The sequence below is a fragment of the Callorhinus ursinus genome, unplaced genomic scaffold, assembly GCF_003265705.2.
Source record: "Callorhinus ursinus isolate GAN/ISIS: 27379988/994484 unplaced genomic scaffold, GSC_fseal_2.0 scaffold155, whole genome shotgun sequence".
Taxonomy (NCBI): domain Eukaryota; kingdom Metazoa; phylum Chordata; class Mammalia; order Carnivora; family Otariidae; genus Callorhinus; species Callorhinus ursinus.
The window spans coordinates 98,539-121,127 of record NW_027397217.1 but is presented as its reverse complement, the minus strand read 5'-3'; the positions used below and the strand labels follow the sequence as shown (position 1 = coordinate 121,127).

The following is a 22,589-nucleotide window of genomic DNA, read 5'->3' as shown; positions in this document are numbered from 1 at the left end:
TTGTTCACCTGCTCATCATGTGCCCTTTCCACTCTACTTTCCAGAATGTAAGTTTTATGAGAGCAGGAATTTTGGCAAGTTTATGTCAGAGCCAAGGACAATTCCTGGTACATAATAGGTTCTAAACAAATATCTATTTTTTTTTTAAAAGATTTTATTTATTTGTTTGACAGAGAGAGTCACAGCGAGAGAGGAAACACAAGCAGGGGGAGTGGGAGAGGGAGAAGCAGGCTTCCTGCTGAGCAGGGAGCCCGATGCAGGGCTCTATCCCAGGACCCTGGGATCGTAACCTGAGCCGAAGGCAGACGCTTAATGACTGAGACACCCAGGTGCCCCCTAAACAAATACCTATTGAATGAAAAAACAATAGACACATGCTAGCACTCTGCCTCTCCTATAAAACTGGTGTTGAAGACAATGTATTAGTCAATAACATGCTCAGTGGTCCCCAAACAAAAGCAATAACTCCCTTTAGGAAGATACCACTTATCAAACAATTCTGCCTCCTACAAATTATTTATTAAATATAATCCCATTGTGCACCATGATTTCCATCTCCCTTCAAATTCCAGAAAGTTCAGAGCTTAGCTGAATAATCAGTCCTAATAATTAGCTAAGAGTTTTGTTGGTCGGTTATTCGTTGCATTAGCTGATTGTTTTTCGACTAATTTCTCTTTCGTGCATATTGTTATTAAACTTGTATTCCTATTTCTCTGGTTTTGCTATGCAGATACATATGTTTTACTATCAGTCATTGGAAATCTATGGCAGGGTATATTTAACTCAGATTAATAGAAATGTTCACCAAAGGTCCAGGAAGAACATATCATGCAACTAGGTCTTGTGGGAAGCATGAGCTGGAAAGGCAGGTCAGAAGCAGATAGGCCATGGGAGTCCTCCTGCTTACTCTTTGTTGGGACCACTTCCGTGAACAGGCAGGGGACCCCAAATTCCAGGAATGCTGGCTTGTTCTCAATGTATGGGCATCCTGAAGAGCTAGAATCACATGTTAAAGCTATCGTCTCTAGAATCTCTTTAAAACAAGCAAATCAGCAAATACTTCTGAGATTCTATCATGTCCAAAGAACTGTATTTTGCCAGGAGTTCACTATATTTTACATTTTATGCTTTGGACCTGTCACATTAAAGATTTGTTGAATATCAATAAATAGGTAAAGTAAAATCTATTCAATTTAGTTGAATAAAAAACATGTCCATTTGTTTGTACCAATAGGTGATGGAAATTCAGCAACCATATCATCAGGTAAGAGAACATTTTTGTGCTGTTTTCTCCTGGAATATTTCTGAGTACCCAACCAAATTCAGAAAAGAAATAAGTGAGTCACTGTTGAGTTGTTTTGCTGAGTGAATCATTATAACCTGCCCCTTACTTGTGAGTATATGTGGAGCTGATTTTCAGGGTGTTGTCACCAATAGATTCACTAACTTCTTTTAAAAAAAAATGAGTTTACAATGCCATTGTTTTGAATAAGTACTAGAAACCATTTTGAACATAGTGTTTTTCTAATTGTCTTTACGTTTCATTTTGGCCACCTGCTCTGAGAATATACAAACCCTTCTAACTTTTATAAATGCTATGTCTCAAATTTTCTTTGGAGGAAGCATCACTTGATCACATGTAATATTTGCTTATTGTATGAGTTTCAAATAGCTGCTGTAACAAATTGCTACTTAGTGGCATAAACAACACAAATATATTATCTTGTAGTCCTAGAGGTCAGAAGTACAAAATCTCACTGAATTACAATCAGGGTGTCAGCCAAGCTATGTTCATTCTGGAGAGTCTAGAGGAGGATCCATTTTCTTGCTTTTCCCAGCTTCTAGAGGCTGTCTGCTTTCTTTGGCTCATGGCCCCATTCCTCTATCTTCAAAGACAACAGTGTAGTGGCTTAAGATTTCCCTCTGACTCTCTTCTTCTGCCTTTGTTTCCACTTTTAAGAATTCTTGTGATTACATGCGGCTCACCTGGATAATCAGGACAATGTCCCTTATCTTAAGACAGCTGATTAGCAACCTTAATTCCATCTGCAGCCTTAATTCCCCTTGCCCTGTACATGACATAGTCATAGGTTCCAGGGATTAGGATGTGGACATTTTTGGAGGCCCAGTATTCTCCCTCCCACACTTAAATACAATTCTGTAGTTGCCACACTCAGTGGCACAGAGATGGACACATCTCTCAGGAAGTACACTGAAATATGGTGACCCAAAAAGCAAGCAGAGAAGAAGCGTGTGATAAAAAAGGGGTAACATCTACCTGAGTCAATACAAAACGAAAAGCAATATTGTCATCCACTGTTGTTTCTTCTGTGAGTGTTCCTAAGGGATATTGCAAGTAATTCCCAGGGCTATGTAGGGTGCAGAGTCAGGTCTGGAGGAAGGAGAGAATGTGGGGTTGTGTGAATTTATGGAGAGTTCTCATGCTAGGGCAATACCTATGACAGCCACAGAGCCACACGTCGGTAATGAAACAGGCTGAGGAAGGAAATAAGCAGAGCAAGTGAATGCAAGTACCAGGGGGTCTTGATGGTCCAGACCACTGACCAACTCTTAAGGAGAATATTCAGATCCAACTCACATCATTTGTGTCACAAAACACCAAACACCTGCACCTGGACATTGAGGCTGGGAGAGAGGGGATGCAGTTGATTGAGCTGAGGATCCACAGGGCTGAGGGTCAGCAGCTGAGAGGTGACCTAGGCTCTCTATCACTTACACAGTGGTCACTTCAGAGTTGAAGCAAAATGACCTTTTGTGAGACCACAGGGAGCCCTTGGCCAGCCATATCTCCAGTCATTGTGAGCAGTTAGTTAACTGCTAACAGATGTTTCTTTATTACAGTTCTACCCGCTGCCAGCTCAACTCAGCTCTCTCCCATGACTGTGGCACCTTCAACACCACCAGGTAGGACTCCCAGCCCCACCCAGTACCACTGCAATTACTGGATTTATGGCCCCTCTGGTCATGATAGTCAGCTGTTCTGCCATGACTGCTAGACACTGCTGATGTTCTATTTGAGATTGAACGATTTGAGAAGAAAGAGACAAGAGGACCCTGAGAGAGTTGGGATTTCATGTTGTCCAGCTTCACTTTATGTTTCTTACCTATAAGGCTCCTCATTTCCCATGTTTCACAAATGTAAAAAGTAAGAGGAAAAGATGTAAGGGTGTTTGTGTGTGTGTCAGAGTAAGAGAGTGATATTACTAAAAGCGTCACCTTCTACCTTTTGAATTTAAGAAATAAACTACAGCATCTGGCCTTATGTCTGGAAAGTGTCCAACCTAGAAAGACCTCATTATTTTCTGTTATCAGTGAGTCACATACAAAAGGAACACCTCTTCTTAGATGCGGGGAGTAGTGTTCACGATTATTTTATCATTGTGCTCCTTGATGCTGACTCATCTGTAACTATCGACATTTCAATTATACCATCAAATAATCCATATTATGACAATGATAACGATAACCCTGAATAAGCCCTTATACCTACACTGTCCATGTGGCTACTGACTCCTTGAAATGTGGCTCAGCAGAACTGACACAGGCTGTGCGTGTCCAATACACACTGGGTCTTTCAAACATGATATGATAGAATGTAGAATTGCTCTTATTAACATCTTTATATTGATTAGATGTTGAAATGATAATATTTTGGATAAATTGGATTAAATAAGATATATTGCTGGGGCGCATGGGTGGCTCAGTCAGTTAAGCATCCAACTCTTGATTTCAGCTCAGGTCGTGATCTCAAGGTCATGAGATCGAGCCCTGCATCAGGCTCTGCACTGAGTGTGGAGCCTGTTTGAGATTCTCTCTCCCTCTCCTTCTGCCCCTCCCCCACCTCTCTCTCTCTCAAAAAAAAGAATATATTGCTGAAATTAATTTCACCTGTTTCTTTTAACTTTTTAAAATGTGGCTATCAGGGGTGCCTGGGTGGCTCAGTCTATAAGTGTCTGCCTTCGGCTCAGGTCATGATCCCAGGGGCCTGGGATCGAGCCCCACACTGGGCTCCCTGCTCCGCGGGAAGCCTGCTGCTCCCTCTCCCACTCCCCCTCCTTGTGTTCTCTCTCGCTGTGTCTCTCTGTCAAATAAATAAATAAAATCTTTTAAAAATAATAATAAAATAAAATGTGGCTATCAGAAAATTTTAAATTACATATGTGGCTTGCATTTTATTTCTACTAGATAGCACTGTCTCATGCAATGTCAATCCCCATGACAGCCTGACATGTATTTTCTTATCTAATCTTCCCAAGACCTGGAGAGGGAACTTCTTCTTTTTTTATTTTTTATTGTTATGTTAATCACCATACATTACATCATTAGTTTTGGATGTAGTGTTCCATGATTCATTGTTTGTGCATAACACCCAGTGCTCCACGCAGAACGTGCCCTCCTTAATACCCATCACCGGGCTAACCCATCCCCCCTCCCCTCCCCTCTAGAACCCTCAGTTTGTTTTTCAGAGTCCATCATCTCTCTTGGTTCGTCTCTCTCTCTGACTTACTCCCCTTCATTCTTCCCCTCCTGCTATCTTCTTCTTCTTCTTTTTTCTTAACATATGTTGCATTATTTGTTTCAGAAGTACAGATCTGTGATTCAACAGTCTTGCACAATTCACAGCGCTCACCATAGCACATACCCTACCCAATGTCTATCACCCAGCCACCCCATCCCTCCCACCCCCCACCACTCCAGCAACCCTCAGTTTGTTTCCTGAGATTAAGAATTCCTCATATCCGTGAGGTCATATGATACATGTCTTTCTCTGATTGACTTATTTCACTCAGCATAACACCCTCCAGTTCCATCCACGTCGTTGCAAATGGCAAGATCTCATTCCTTTTGATGGCTGCATAATATTCCATTGTGTATATATACCACCTCTTCTTTATCCATTCATCTGTCGATGGACATCTTGGCTCTTTCCACAGTTTGGCTCTTGTGGACATTGCTGCTATAAACATCGGGGTGCACGTACCCCTTCAGATCCCTACATTTGTATCTTTGGGGTAAATACCCAGTAGTGCAATTGCTGGATCGTATGGTAGCTCTATTTTCAACTGTTTGAGGAACCTCCATACTGTTTTCCAGAATGGCTGCACCAGCTTGCATTCCCACCAACAGTGTAGGAGGGTTCCCCTTTCTCTGCATCCCTGCCAACATCTGTCGTTTCCTGATTGTTAATTTTAGCCATTCTGACGGGTGTGAGGTGGTATCTCATTGAGGTTTTGATTTGGATTTCCCTGATGCCGAGCGATGTTGAGCACTTTTTCATGTGTCTGTTGGCCATTTGGATGTCTTCTTTGGAAAATGTCTGTTCATGTCTTCTGCCCGTTTCTTGATTGGATTATTTGTTCTTTGGGTGTTGAGTTTGATAAGTTCTTTATAGATTTTTGGATACTAGCCCTTTATCTGATATGTCATTTGCAAATATTTTTCTCCCATTCTGTCCGTTGTCTTTTGGTTTTGTGGACTGTTTCTTTTGCTGTGCAAAAGCTTTTTATCTTGATGAAATCCCAATAGTTCATTTTTGTCCTTGCTTCCCTTGCCTTTGGCGATGTTTCTAGGAAGAAGTTGCTGCGGCTGAGTTTGAGGAGGTTTCTGCCTGTGTTCTCCTTTAGGATTTTGATGGACCCTGTCTCACGTTTAGGTCTTTCAACCATTTGGAGTCTATTTTTGTGTGTGGTGTAAGGAAATGGTCCAGTTTCATTCTTCTGCATGTGGCTGTCCAATTTTCCCAACACCATTTGTGGAAGAGACTGTCTTTTTGCCATTGGACATTCTTTCCTGCTTTGTCCAAGATGAGTTGACCATAGAGTTGAGGGTCCATTTCTGGGCTCTCGATTCTGTTTCATTGATCTATGTGTCTGTTTTTGTGCCAGTACCATACTGTCTTGATGATGACAGCTTTGTAATAGAGCCGGAAGTCCGGAATTGTGATGCCGCCAGCTTTGCTTTTCTTTTTCAATATTCCTCTGGCTATTCGGGGTCTCTTCTGGTTCCATACAAATTTTAGGATTATTTGTTCCATTTCTTTGAAAAAAGTGGATGGTATTTTGATGGGGATTGCACTGAATGTGTAGATTGCTCTAGGTAGCATTGACATCTTCACAATGTTTGTTCTTCCTATCCATGAGCATGGAACGTTTTTCCATTTCTTTGTGTCTTCCTCAATTTCTTTCATGAGTATTTTATAGTTTTCTGAGTACAGATCCTTTGCCTCTTTGGTTAAATTTATTCCTAGGTATCTTATGGTTTTGGGTACAATTGTAAATGGGATCGACTCCTTGATTTGTCTCTCTTCTGTCTTGTTGTTGGTGTATAGGAATGCCACTGATTTCTGTGCATTGATTTTATATCCTGCCACTTTACTGAATTCCTGTATGAGTTCTAGCAGTTTTTGGGGGGAGTCTTTTGGGTTTTCCACATAAAGTATCATATCATCTGCAAAGAGTGAGAGTTTGACCTCCTCTTTGCTGATTTGGATGCCTTTGATTTCTTTTTGTTGTCTGATTGCTGTGGCTAGGACTTCTAATACTATGTTGAATAGCAGTGGTGAGAGTGGACCTCCCTGCCGCATTCCTGACCTTAGGGGGAAAGCTCTCAGCTTTTCCCCATTGAGAATGATATTTGCTGTAGGTTTTTCATAGATGGCTTTTATGATATTGAGGTATGTCTCCTCTATCCCTATACTCTGAAGAGTTTTGATCAAGAAAGAATGCTGTACTTTGTCAAATGGTTTTTCTGCATCTATTGAGAGGATCATATGATTCTTGTTCTTTCTTTTGTTAATGTATTGTATCACATTGATTGATTTGCGGATGTCGAACCAACCTTGCAGCCCAGGGATAAATCCCACTTGGTCATGGTACGTGGGTTTATTTCTAAACTCCCTCTTGTTCCTCTGATTTATGTGACTTTTCTCAAGCCTGTATCACATTGTCTCAATTTTGGCAGCTTTAGAGTAAATCATGAAATCAGGTAGTGTGGGTGCTTCAACTTTACTCCTTTTTCTTCTTTTTTAAAAACTATTTTGGCTAACCTAGGTTTTTGGCCTTTCATATAAAGTTTTAGAGTCAATTTGTCAATCTCTACGAAAAATATCTGCTGGGATTTTTAGTTTGGATTGTATTGAGTCTATATGTAAATTTGGAGAAAATTGACATCTTAATAACACTGAGTTTTCTGACCATCAACACCGTGTATATCTCTTCATTTATTGAGGTCTTTCATTTATCTCAATATGTATTTTTCCATGTACAAATTTTGCCCATCGTTATCAGACTTATCCATAATAATTTCATGGTTTCTGATGCTATTGTAAAACATATTTTGAAAACTTTCTATTTTGATATTTATCTTTGTGGCTAGGGAGTTAATTTTTTCCCCAAAACAGTGAAGTATTTATCATCGGAGATATTATGATAATTCTTGAATGTATTCATTTCTTAGTTTATAAACCTCTTTCCTATCCATTATCAGATTTGATTCCCAGTTTTACAGGTCAGAAAACAGATGTTCATTTGTAATATGTGGTGGAGTAATAATTAGATTCCAGATTAGAACACTCCTGTCTTTGGACTGGAAAGTCACTAAAGCCCTTTAGAATTGGCTTTTCTATTTCACCAAGAGATACTAGGAATTTGTTTGGCGTGCCAGATAACTTTCCCTTTTCTGAGCTTTAGTTGTGCGTCTAAGAGGGGCTGTTCATCACTAATCCATGTTTTCTTTTCATTGTAGCTGCTGAAATGACAATGACACCCATTACCTCTGAAGAAGAGCAAACACCAATAGGTACTTAAAAATGCAGCTTTTTTGAGTTTATACGGAAATCTTTTATCTTATAATTTATTCAGGTTTACAAGTTATTTTGTATTTCTAGAAATAAGAAGAAAATAAAAATACAAAAATAAAAATAAAATTACAGATTAATAAAAAAAGGAAATTTAATACCAAACATTGCTAGGAGTCTCCAGTCCCTACCAGAATCCTTGAGGTAGTTAAATAAAGATATTTCTGAGAATATGTTCCCAGAACTACTAGATCAACATGTTAAGATGAATTGTACACACACACACACACACACACACACACACACAAACACACACACACAGGTTCAAAGATCTGATGAATTTAGGAAACATTGCATTAAACAAATTAAACAGGATTCTTTACTACAGGATGTCTAGGAGCCTTTAATATACAATTAATCCTATAAAATCCCCACTAGAAGTCATCGCAGGCCATGCTCATGAAATATACTTGACCCAAATCCCTTTTCTTTATATATCATCTCTTAGGAAGTTTTCAGCATATTATCAGTAACTAAAATGTAAAATCCAAGTATCTGGGATTAACACATATGTTACCACAATATTCTAATCAAATTAAAATGCGGGGCACCTGGCTGGCTCAGTCAGTGGGGCATGCGACTCTTGATCTTGGGGTTGAGAGTTTGAGCCCCACGTTGGATGTAAAGATTACTTAAAAATAAAAACTTTAAAAAAATGCCTATTCTTTCATGTCCCTGAATGTCTGAATTCAAGGTCACTGTCCTCCAATACCTGGAATGCATGAAAGGAACTCTCCCCCCTCCCCTTCCAAGCATTTCTCAAAGTAGCTTCCCCTGGTCTCCACAAGAAGACATTTCCTGTATATTTGTGTCTTTTCTGTTGACATCCCTCATAATCCACCTCCTATTACAGTTACATGCATACATATTCTAGCTCCTGAGTGAGTTATAAGCCTTTTAAATGCAGGTACTCTGTCTCAGTTTCTTTGCATTGAGTAAGTATTTGTTATGAATGGTGATACACAGAATTATTAATTTGCAAAGCTGATTTTATTGCCTTTAGATCTCCTTAAGTATGATGTTCTTAAGTTTATCTTGTTTCTTAAGGACTTATTTCTACTGAGCCAAGGATTCAAGGATAAGTTTACTATGAATATCTAACACATGTCTAAAGAGCTAAACAATCTTATTTGATGGTGATGATGGCGACTTACTTAGATGAATCAAAAGAAAACACAAAGTTCCAGAAGAGTCTTATAATGGATCCTTCCAGCAGTGTGTTTGCTTTTTTTCTCCCCCTCGACTGACTGATGGTAACCTAGCTTTGTGGTTCCTCCTAGTTGAAAGCTTCTCAGAGCCCTCGCCAATCGCAGCCCCCGAGGACTTGACACCTCCACTTAGAGGTATGGGATGTAGTTGCTGAGAAATTAAAGTATGATGGAAAGCGTGGAGAGAGGCATTTCTCCAAGCTGGAGAGAAACCACAGGCACGGTTAAAGTGGGAGATGGCCCACTTACAAATCATAGCACTTAGAGCAATTTTCTTCACCATTTTTCACCTTTTCTTGTGCCTCAACTTCTCCATCTGTAAAATGGAAGGCATGCCCACCACATGGGGTTGTAAAGATTAAGAGAAAAAAGTTTAAGTTAATGGCTTTCTAAGGTTCTGGCACTTCACTTACCAAAAACAGATGATAGTTCCTGTCTCAGTTTCTTTTACATAGTAAAGCCATAAAGAAATGATGGGACAAAAGGCACCAAGTTGCTATAAGACTAATATAGTCTGGCTAACAAGGGGTCTACTTAGCTATGACCTGCATATGGATAGTCTAGTTTCCTATTTCATCAATATATTGACATCTCATATTTCTACCCTATTCATGGCAGAGGAATAACATATAGGTAAAATGATCAGGAGAACTTAGGAATTCTGAAAATTTCTTAAAGAGAGTTTCATTGTTGAAAGGGGAATTTAGTAAAGACTCATGGAAGGGATTTGAAATTGAAGACTGTTCTGGCTATTACTGTGTGGATACATGAGGACTGTGTGATCTTGCATATTTATAAAGCGGGTATATGACCACCTAGGGATTCAAAAGGATGAAGGAAACCTTCCAGAGTGGGAAGGCCAGTCCCCCAGTGTTCCTCCTCCTTGTGCCTCCCCAGGAGCCTGGATGGCCATAAGGCTGGTGAATGGCACAGGGAGGTGCTCAGGCCGAGTGGAGGTTCTCATCCAGAGCACATGGGGAACTGTGTGTGATGGCCTCTGGGACCTGGCCAAGGCCACAGTGCTGTGCCACCAGTTGCAGTGTGGCCAGGCTATGGCGGCCCCCACAGGGGTCCACTTTGGGGCAGGCTCTGGGAAGATCCTGCTGGACGATGTGCAGTGTGCTGGCACGGAGAGCCGCCTGGGGGAGTGTGTGCACAGGGGTGAGGCTGAGCTCAACTGCGGGCACCTGGAGGATGCCAGTGTCGTATGTGCAGGTGAGGAGTGAGGGGCTGTCACCTTCCGTGATGTCACTGCTTTTATACCCTTTCAGGCATTCTCAGCCTGCATTCACACCAGCCATTAAGCAATGTATTGAATAAGCCCCATATTGTAAGCCTTATTATTAACAACCGTGTCTATGTCTTTCATTCTTCAGGTTCGAATGGTCTACCAGCCCCCAACCCCACCCCAGGGCCTGAGGCTTCTTCCTCATTGTACACACTCTCAGGTAGGTCATCTTTGTTTGCTGTATTTGCTTTTGGTTCTACTTACCCTCTAGAAGACACTTCCTCAATCTACACTGTGCTAGAGGTACTTAGAGATGGCAGAGCTACCCAATTCCTCTTTACTGTGCAAACACTGTAGATAAGAATAAAAAGAGGCAAGACTTTTACAAGATGGGATGCTTATCCATCACCAGGAATTCTCAAAACTTTCATTTTCTGTCTCTACTACTGGGAAATCCAAATTGTATTCCACTGTTTCAGGAGCTCAATCCATTGCTATCTAATCAATTTTAAGAGGTCCCAAAAAGGTTAAAAGCATTATAAAAAGTCGATGATGCCCAGTACATCTGACTACCTATCAGATGCTGGCAGTGGGGTGAACTCACTCAAATTGGTGCCTGTGGAGCCTACACGAATGGGGAAGGCTGCGGAGCTCCCAAGCTGAGGCACCGGCGTGGGCACTGTCCCTCCAGCATCCCACCTGTGCTGGGTCTCCATCTCCTCTAGCAGCAGCACCTGTGAGTTATTACTGAAAGTTAAAGCCGGCTCCACCACCACCACTTTGCCAAGGAAAAAATGACACTACAAATCTGCTTTCCGCATTAAATATCCAGTTGGCTGGGTTAATTGCTACTTGACATTTTAAACTCTGATTTGACTCAACTGACCCAGTAATCCCAAGTGGTTGAGTCACTCCAGGATGGAATAGTTATCAGCCATTCTACATAGTACCACATCATACAGAAGGGCACAGAGCAGAAGGGGAATCAGGTTTCTCATTTCATCACCTAGACCTCTTAAATAATTCCTAACCTTGCTAAAATGAGGCCTGGATGTTGACAATGTTTAGTTGTCTCCAAAGGGTTCAGAGGTTCAGTCTATTAAAATAAAATCAGTTAAGATTGAATTAATTTGTCCCAAGTGATGTTTATGGTGATCAAGACATATTTCAAAAACTACTTAAAGATTCACATATCAGTAGATATTTGTGTGATCATTATGTAGCATCCTTTTAATATCAAGAATCTGAAAAATACAGGAATAAATAGTGGTTAGAAGAGGACACCCCATATAAAAATGAATAGTTCTTCTCTCTGTAGATATTTGATAGGAGAGCAGTGAAGCCTGTTTCCTTAAGTACATGATACATGGGTGTCATAATAAAATGGTTGCTAGTGAAATTCTCACTGGCAGTAGCCACACACTCACAGGGTCCCCTTCTTTACTCTGAATGGAAATGAGTCTCAGTTGCTTTAACATTAGGAGTAAAGTTTCTGGTGTTCTTGACATACTAAGACTGATTCTACATTATACCATGTACAATGAACCATATGTCCAACTAAAAAAAATAAATAGGTTTTGTGATTATTTTCCCTTCTCTATTCCAGCCCATTTTAAATAACATGTTTGATGGCTTAAGAATTTCTAGGTAGTCTAGTTCCAAATTATTTAAACAGATCACAATAATGAAGTGGCTAGTCGATTGTTTACATATATAAAATAATATTATGAAAAGTATCAAACTCACTGACAAATGCTAAGAACAGTATCATGAAATCCTTGGTACCCACTACTGAGCTTTATCAAATCCTAATATTTTCCTGTAATTGTTTGAGATCTTTTTTAAAAGAAAACAATACAACAGCACATTAAAGGGTCATACATCGTGATCAAGTGCGATTTTTCCCTGAGATGCAAGGATGATTCAACATATACAAATCAATAAATGTGAAAAGCCACATTAACACAAAGATTTTAAAAATGGGTGAAATCAATGAAGGGGATTAAGAATATACTTATTGTGATAAGCACTGAGTAACATATAGAATTGTTGAATCACAATGTTGTACACTTGAAACTAATATATCACTGTATGTTAATTATACTGGAATTACAATTTTAAAAAATAATTAAATAATTTTTTAAAAGATTTTATTTATTTATTTGAGAGGGAGAATGAGAGAGAGAAAGGACATGAGAGGAGGGAGGGTCAGAGGGAGAAGCAGACTTCCTGCTGAGCAGGGAGCCTGATGCGGGACTTGATCCTGGAACTCCAGGATCATGACCTGAGCCAAAGGCAGTCGCTTAACCAACTGAGCCACCCAGGCGCCCAATAATTAAATAATTTTTTAAAAAAGAAAAAGAAATCACATGATGCAGAAAAAGCATTTGACAAAATTTACCACCCTTTCATGATAAAAATGCTTAACAGACTAGGTGTAGAAGGAATGTACCTCGACATAATAAAGGCCATATATGACAAGACCATAGCTAACATCATGCTTTTAATGCATTTTAAAGTTTTTCCTTAAAGATTAGAAGAAAAGACAAGGATGCTCACTCTTGCCACTTCTATTCAATATAGTACTAGAAATCCTAGCTAGAGCAATTAGGCAAGAAAAAGAAATAAAAGAAATGAAATGGGAATGGAAAAAGTAAAATTCTGTTTCCAGATGACATGATCCTATATGTAGAAAACTCTAAGCACTCCACAGAGGAAAAAAAAATGTTAGAACTAAAAAACAAAATCAGTAAAGTTACAAGATACAGAATCAACATACAAAAATCAATTGTGTTTCTCTACACTAACAATGAGCCATCCAAAAATAAAATTAAGAAGACAATCCCATTTGCAATAGCATCAATAAGAATAAAATACATAGGAATAAACTTAACCAAAGTGGTGAAAGATCTGTACACTGAAAACTACAAAACATTGGTGAAAGAAATTAAAAGAAATACAAATAAATGTAAAGACATCCCATGCTCATGGATTGGAAGACTTAATATTGTTAAAATGTCCATACTACCCAAAGAGATCTACAGACTCAAAGTTATTTCCACCAAAATCCCAATGGCAATTTTTATAGAAATAGAAAAAAGCAACCCTAAAATTCATATGAAACTACAAAGACCCAGAATAGCCAAAGTGATCTTGAGAAAGAACAAATCTAAAGGCATCACATTTCCTGATTTCAAAATTTATTATAAACCTACACTATGGTACTGGCATAAAAATAAGCATATAGACCAATGGAAGAGAATAGAGAAATAAACCCACACATATATAGTCAACTGATCTTTAACAAGGGTACCAAAAACACACAATGGAAAAAGGATGGTCTCTTTGACAAATGATATTGGGAAAACTGAATATTCATATGCAAAAAAAATGAAATTGGACCCCTACCTTATACCATATACAAAAATTAACTCAAAATAGATTAAAGACTTAAATATAACACTTGAAATTATTAAATTCCTAGAAGAAAACAGGGGATGTCTTTTTCACACTGGTCTTGGCAATAGCTTCTTTGGATATCCAAAACGCAGGCAACTAAAACAAAAATAGGTAAATGGGACTATACCAACCTGAAAAGCTTCTGCACAGCAGAAGTAACAATCAACAGAATTAAAAGGTAACCTATGGAATGGGAGAAGATATTTGCAAACCATATATCTGCTAAGGGGTTAATTTCCAAAATCTATATGAAGCTCCTAAAACTTATAGAAAAAAAATCAAATAACCAGATTTTTTTAAATGGACAAAAGACTTGAACAGACATTTCTCCAAAGAGGACATAAAAATGTCCAACAGGTATATGAAAAGATTCTCAACATCATTAATTATTAGGGAAATGCAAATCAAAACTACAGTAAGATATCACCTCACACCTGTTAGATGGCTACTAGTTTTTTTTAGATTTATTTCTTTGAGAGAGAGAGAGAGAGCATGTGTAAGCATGCATGCGGGAAGGGGCAAAGGGAGGGGAAGAGAGAATCTCATGCAGACTCTGCACTGAGCAGAGAGCCCAATGTGAGGATCAATCTCATGACCCTGAGATCACGACCTGAGCTAAAATCAAGAGTCAGACACTTAACTGACTAAGCTACCCAGGCACCTCAGGATGGCTACTATTTTTAAAAAGAGAGATAACAAATATTGGTGAGGTTGTGGAGAAATTGGAACCCTTGTACACTGTTAATAGAAATGTAAAATGGTTCAGCTGCTGTGGAAAGCATTTCAAAGGTTCCTCAAAAAATTAACAATAGAACTGCCATATGATCCAGCAATCCCACTTCTGGATAATATGTCCAAAGAATTGAAATCAGGATCTCAAAGAAATATCTTCACTGCCATGTTCATTGTAGCACCATTCACAATAGCCAAGATATAGAAAAAAACTATGTGTCCATCAACAGATGATCGGATAAAGAACATGTGGTATAAACATACAATGAAATATTATTCAGCCTTAAAAAAGAAGGAAATTCTGCCATTTGTAACAACATAGGTGAATCTAGAGGACATAATACTAAGTGAAATGAACTAGTCACAGAAGAATAAATGCTGCATGATTTCACTTATATGAAAAACCTAAAATAGTCAAACTCACAGAAGCAGAGAATAGAATAGTGGTTGCCAGGGCTTGAGGGGAGGCAGAAACAGGGAATTTACTGGGGAAGAAGTTTCAGTTAGGCTAGATGAATAAATGCTAGAGATCCCCCATATATCATAATGCCTATAGTTAACAATACAGTATTGTGCACTTCAAAATTTGTAAAGAGGATACACATCATGTTAAGAGTTCACACCAAAAAAAAAAAAAAAAAAAGGAGGGGGAAAACACAGAGAAATTCTGGGAGGTGCTGGATGTGTCTTGTTACCATGGCTGTGGTGATAGCATCACAAGTGTTTGCATATGTTCCAACCCAACAAGCCATACACATTGAATATGTGCAGCTCTCTGGGTATCTAGGATACCTTGATAAAGCTGTTTTTAAAAGGAAACAAAACAACACTTTATTGCTGTTTTATGAGTTAATAAGATGAAAACAGGGCTTCCTTAATGCCCTATGGAAGCCTCACATGGCTTAGGCTATTCAGAGCCCAGATAAAGCCCCCACAAATAAATGGAAAACGTTCAGCCATTTAATTGATGGTGTGTCCCTGTGGTAGAACGCATCTGGATTGCTCCTCAAAGGAAAAGAGGAAAAACTCCATAATTGGTTCTATGGGCACTGAGCAAAATGGCACACTGTCCAAGTATGAGCATTTTCATCCCACAGTGAGTCTGAGATCCAGGGTTGGATGAGTGTGGCAGGAAAGGAGGTGGGAATGCAGACCAAAAACTCTTAACAGGACAGATTTGTGCCAGCCTTCTCTTTGGTCAGAAGTTCACTCTCCCGGTGTGAGGACGTGGGGGTGGTATCTAGCAGTGAACAAGGCGTCTCTTTGCATTACACATACTGAAAGCAGCCGTGCCCACCGCAGAGCCTGCTACACTTCCTGTGACAACTACTCTGACAGCTTGGTTGGCATTTCTTCTACGGGAAATAGAGGGATGGCTCTGTGGACCAAACACTGGGCTGGCCCCTTCCCAGACCTGACGCCATGCTGAGTGCTGACCACAGCCTTGGGAGGACTCCTTGCCTGCATAGGAGCAGAGCCAGGAACTGACATTTATGTTTGACTGTGACCTTCAAGCTGGGGTGGTGTTTGAACCTTGGTCTTTCTGAAGTTGAGATTAGGAGATGTCCCAATTACTGGAGATGCTTCTGTTTGTCCCCATTGACAGGTGATGGATTATTTGCCACCATAGTCACATCAGAGCCTGCAGCCCCGCTATCCACACCTACACCCCTGGCAGGTGAGTCCTTGGGAAAATGGGTGAAGGAGCTAATGTTTGTGGAACAATCAAAATGTGATAAAACAGAGAATCAGATGCATTCATAGAACAGACAGTTCATTGAGCACTCACAACAACCTACCAGCGTTATTCTCCCCACAAGTCCATCATTGTTTCATAAAGTGAGACACAGAAAGGATCACTTTCTAGTATCACCCACTTACAATATGATGAAGCCAAGATTTGGGCATATATCAGTCTGAGCTTGACCTACAACCTCTTGTCAGTCTTCCTTACCTTCTTTTCTGAGCATAATCTCCTTGTGATTATACTAATGATGCACATTTCCACCTGCGATTTTACTCACATGTGTATGCTAACTGATCTCAAAAGAACCTGTATGTTAGAGAAATATTACTACTTATTTTTTTTGCAATTTATCATATTATATTGTATTATACTGTAATATATTTCTACTCCTATTTTGTAAGCTAGAGAACTTCATACAAAGAGACACAGACTTTAAACTCTGTTTAACTAAGAAATCCAGTGAGGCAGTGAGTTCTGCTTCTTCTCTCTTCCATGTAGGGAACTGAGACATGCTGAAGATCACTGTTGACTTAACAGAGAAACCCACCAGGTTGTTTTTTTTTTTAGAACATTCTAGAATGCAGAATGTCAGTATCATGGCCAAGGCAACAAATAAACAACCACCAAGTTGCAGACCCTTTCACTAGACAGACATAATTTCACAGATTATTTCTTCTTTATCAAAAATTTCATCTGCAAAGACACCTTGATAACTTGATAAAGCAAAATAGTATCTGTTTTTCTGTATCTAACTGAAAAGAAAGAAGTTTCTTCCTTTTTACCTTGCTGAGATCTTTCTCCCAGGTAGCAGTGAGGAGCTGTTAGAATCTCTCTGGTTAGCAGTGAGGGAAAAGAGCAAGTCTGAGTACATCTGCACTTACAATAAGGATCAGAAAACAAAAGAAAAAATATTTTGATAAAAGGAATGTGAGCATTTATGTTTTGCATCTACAGAAACAGATCTTTACCTCTAATAAATTAAAATTTATTATAAAAATTCTGTAGGATGAAAATCCATTACTGCTTAATAAATTCCTACATTACATGGGCAGCAGCCCTCTCCAAAAAAAGGAATATCTTTCATTCAAGTATGAGACATCATTTTCTTTCCTTTTGACTCAGTTGTTTTTTGTTTGGTGTCTTTGTATTCCCATTTTTACCTTAGCTACTGAATTATTAGCTCTAGATTACCCTATATGAAGATGTACAGTAATATAATTTTTAAAATATAAATTGGTACCTTATATCCTGCATATGTTATCATGTTTAAATATTTCCAAATAAAATGCATCTTATTACTAAAGACAAGAACAGGAAAAAAAAGAGCATTAGTCATTATTTCTTTTTTTTATTGTTATGTTAGTCACCATACAGTACATCATTAGTTTTTGATGTAGTGATCCATGATTCATTATTTGTGTGTAACACCCAGTGCTCATTACAACACGTGCCCTCCTTAATACCCATCACCGGACTAACCCATCCCCCTACCCCCGTCCCCTCCGAATCCCTCAGATTGTCTCCTGGAGTCCATAGTCTCTCATGGTTCATCTCCCCCTCCGACTTCCCCCCCTTCATTTTTCTCTTCCTTCTCCTAATGTCCTCCCTGCTATTCCTTATGTTCCACAAATAAGTGAAACCATATGATAATTGACTTTCTCTGCTTGACTTATTTCACTTAGCATCATCTCCTCCAGTCCCGTCCATGTTGATGTAAAAGTTGGGTATTCACCCTTTCTGATGGCTGGGTAATATTCCATTGTCTATATGCACCACATCTTCTTTATCCATTCGTCTTTTGAAAGGCATCTCAGCTCCTTCCACAGTTTGGCTATTGTGGACATTGCTGATAATGAACATTGGGGTGCAGGGGCCCCTTCTTTTCTTTGGCCCCTCTATCTTTGGGGTAAATACCCAGTAGTGCAATTGCTGGGTCATAGAGTAGCTCTATTTTTAACTTTCTGAGGAACCTCCACACTGTTTTCCAAAGTGGCTGTACCAATTTGCATTCCTACCAACAGTATAAGAGGGTTCCCCTTTCTCCACATCCTCTCCAACATTTGTTTCCTGCTTGTTAATTTTTGCCATCTAACTGGTGTAAGGTGGTATCTCATTGTGGTTTTGACTTGAATTTCCCTGATGGCTAATAATGTTGAACATTTTATCATTTGTCTATTAGCCATTTGTAAGTCTTCTTTGGAGAAGTGTCTGTTCATGTCTTTTGCCCATTTTTTGACTTGATGATTTGTTTTTTGGGTGCGGAGTTTGAGAAGTTCTTTATAGATCTTGGATACCAGCCCTTTATCTATAGTGTCATTTGCAAATATCTTCTCCCATTCTGTGGGTTGTCTCTTTGTCTTGTTGACTGTTTCCTTTGCTGTGCAGAAGCTTTTTATCTTGATGAAGTCCCAAAAGTTCATTTTTGCTTTTGTTTCACTAGGCTTTGGAGATGTATCTTGAAAGAAGTTGCTGTGGCCGATGTTGACGAGGTTATTGCCTATGTTCTCCTCTAGGGTTTTGATGGATTCCTGTCTCCCATTGAGGTCTTTCATCCATTTTGAGTTTATCTTTGTATATGGTGTTAGAGAATGGTCGAGTTTCATTCTTCTGTATATAGCTGTCCAATTTTCCCAGCACCATTTATTGAAGAGACAGTGTTTTTTCCATTGCATATTTTTTCCTGCTTTGTCAAAGATTATTTGACCATAGAGTTGAGGGTCCATATCTGGGCTCTCTATTCTGTTCCATTGGTCTATATATCTGTTTTTGTGCCAGTACCATGCTGTCTTGGTGATCACTGCTTTGTAATATAGCTTGAAATCGGACAACGTGATGCCCCTAGCTTTGTTTTTCTTTTTCAACATTTCCTTGGCGATCCGGGGTCTTTTCTGATTCCATACAAATTTTAGGATTGTTTGTTCCAGCACTTTGAAAAATGTCATTGGAATTTTGATCGGGATGGCACTGAAGGTATAGATTGCTCTGGGTAGCATAGACATTTTAACAATGTTTATTCTTCTGATCCATGAGCATGGAAGGTTTTTCCATCTTTTTGTGTCTTCTTCAATTTCTTTCATGAGTGTTCTGTAGTTCCTAGAGTATAGATCCTTTACCTCTTTGGTTAGGTTTATTCTGAGGTATCTTATGGTTTTTGGTGCTATTGTAAATGGAATCATTTCTCTAATTTCTCTTTCTACAGTTGCATTGTTAGTGTATAAGAAAGCAACTGATTTCTGTGCATTGATTTTGTATCCTGCCACATTACTGAATTGCTGTATGGGTTCTAGTAATTTGGGGGTGGAGTCTTTTGAATTTTCCACATAAAATATCCTGTCATCTGTGAAGAGAGAGAGTTTGACTCCTTCTTTGCCAATTTGAATACATTTTATTTCTTTTTGTTGTCTGATTGCTGTTGCTAGGACTTCTAGTATTATGTTGAACAACAGTGGCAAGAGTGGGCATCCTTGTCGTGTTCCTGATCTTAAGGGAAAGGCTCTCAGCTTTTCCCCATTGGGGATGATATTCACTGTGGGTTTTTCATAGATGGATTTTATGAACTTGAGGAATATTCCCTCTATCCCTATACTCTGAAGAGTTTTAATCAGGAAAGGATGCTGTATTTTGTCAAATGCTTGTTCTGCATCAATTGAGAGGACCATATGGTTCTTCTCACTCCTCTTATTAATGTGTTCTATCACATTGATTGATTTGCAAATGTTGAACCACTCTTGCATCCCAGGGATAAATCCCACTTGGTCGTGGTGGATGATCCTTTTAATGTAATGTAGCTAGGATTTTGCTGAGGATTTTGGAATCCATATTCATCAGGGATATTGGTCTGAAATTCTCCTTTTTGTTGGGGTCTTTGCCTGGTTTGGGGATTAAGGTAATGCTGGCCTCATAGAATGAGACTGGAAGCTTTCCTTCTGTTTCTATTTTTTGAAACAGCTTCAGGAGAATAGGTATTATTTCTTTTTTGAATGTTTGGCAGAATTCCCCAGGGAATCCATCAGGCCCTGGACTCTTGTTTTTTGGGAGGTTTTTAATCACTGCTTCAATTTCGTTACTGGTTATTGGCCTATTCAGGTTGTCAATTTCTTCCTGTTTCAGTCTTGGGAGTTTATAGGTTTCCAGAAAGGCATCCGTTTCATCCAGGTTGCTCAATTTGTTGGCATATAGTTGTTGATAATAATTTCTAATAATTGTTTCTATTTCCTTGGTGTTAGTCATGATCTCTCCCCTTTCATTCATAATTTTATTAATTTGGGTCCTTTCTCTTTTCTTTTGGATAAGTCTGGCCAGTGGCTTATCAATCTTGTTAATTCTTTCCAAAAACCAGCTTCTAGTTTTGTTGATCTGATCTACTATGTTTCTGGTTTCTATTTCATTGATCTCTGTGCTAATCTTAATTATTTCTCTTCTAATGCATGGCTTAGGCATCACTTGTTGGTTTTTCTCTAGTTCTTTAAGGTGTAAAGTTAGTTGGTGAATTCGGGATTTTTCTTTTCTTTTTTTTTTTTGAGTGAGGCTTGGATGGCTATGTATTTCCCCCTTAGGACTGCCTTTGCGGTATCCCATAGGTTTTGGACCGATGTGTTTTCATTCTCATTGGCTTCCATGAATTGTTTAAGTTCTCCTTTGATTTCCTGGTTGACCCAAACATTCTTGAGCAGAGTGGTCTTTAGCTTCCAAGTGTTTGAATTTTTTCCATTTTTTTTTTTTTTTTTGTGACTGAGTTCCAGTTTTAAAGCATTATGGTCTCAGAATATGCTGGGAATAATCTCAATCTTTTGGTATCAGTTGAGACCTGATTTGTGACCCAGTACAGTGGTCTATTCTGGAGAAAGTTCCATGTGCGCTTGAGAAGAATGAGTATTCTGTTGTTTTAGGGTAGAATGTTGTGTATATATCTATGAGGTCCATCTGGTCCAGTGTGTCACTCAAAGCTCTTGTTTCTTTGTTGATTTTCTGCTTAGATGATCTGTCTATCACTGAGAGTAGAGTACTGAGGTCTCCTACAATTAACGTATTATCAATATTATGTTTTATTTTAGTTAACAGTTGGCTTATGTAGAAGGCTGCTCCCATGTTGGGGGTGTAGATATTTACAATTGCTGGATCTTCTTGTTGGATAGACCCTTTAAGAATGACATAGTGTCCAGGTCTCAACTGGTACCAAAAGATTGGGATTATTCCCTGCATATTTTCAGACCACAATGCTTTGAAACCAGAACCGAATCACAAGAGGAAAGTCGGAAAGAACTCAAATACATGGAGACTAAAGAGCATCCTACTAAAGAATGAATGGGTCAACCAGGAAATTAAAGAAGAATTTTAAAAAATCATGGAAACAAATGAAAGTGAAAACACAACTGTTCAAAATCTTTGGGATGCAGCAAAGGCAGTCCTAAGAGGAAAGTATATAGCAATACAAGCCTTTCTCAAGAAACAAGAAAGGTCTCAAATACACAACCTAACCCTACGCCTAAAGGAGCTAGAGAAAAAACAGCCAATAAAGCCTAAAGCCAACAGGAGAAGAGAAATAATAAAGATCAGAGCAGAAATCAATGAAATAGAAACCAAAAGAACAGTAGAACAGAGCAATGAAACTAGGAACTGGTTCTTTGAAAGAATTAACAAGATTGATAAACCCCTGGCCAGACTTATCAAAAAGAAAAGAGAAAGGACCCAAATCAACAAAATCGTGAATGAAAGAGGAGAGATCACAACCAACACCAAAGACATACAAACAATTATAAGAACATATTATGAGCAACTCTATGCCAGCAAATTAGATAATCTGGAAGAAATGGATGCATTCCTAGAGATGTATCAACTACCAAAACTGAACCAGGAAGAAATAGAAAACCTGAACAGACCTATAACCACTAAGGAAATTGAAACAGTCATCAAAAATCTCCCAAAAAATAAAAGCCCAGGGCCAGATGGCTTCCCAGGGGAATTCTACCAAACATTTAAAGAAGAATTAATACCTATTCTCCTGAAACTGTTCCAAAAAATAGAAATGGAAGGAAAACTTCCAAACTCATTTTATGAGGCCACCATTACCTTGATCCCCAAACCCAACAAAGACCCCATCAAAAAGGAGAATTACAGACCAATATCCTTGATGAACATGGATGGATGCAAAAATTCTCACCAAAATACTAGCCAATAGGATCCAACGGTATATTAAAAGGATTATTCACCACAACCAAGTGGGATTTATCCCTGGACTGCAGGTTGGTTCAACATCCGCAAATCAATGAACATGATACAATACATTAACAAAAGAAAGAACAAGAATCATATGATCCTCTCAATAGATGCAGAAAAAGC

At 38.9% G+C, this 22,589-nt stretch overlaps 1 protein-coding gene across 1 annotated transcript in view; it reads left to right on the top strand.

The window, feature by feature from the left end:
• Positions 1 to 22,589, top strand: part of LOC112830467 (scavenger receptor cysteine-rich domain-containing protein DMBT1-like) — a gene marked incomplete at its 5' end in the record, with an annotated part of 180,515 nt that overhangs the window by 91,809 nt on the left and 66,117 nt on the right. Inside the window, 1 exon segment of the mRNA XM_073890438.1 lies at positions 9,968 to 10,299. Coding sequence (XP_073746539.1) covers positions 9,968 to 10,299 — 332 coding nt within the window.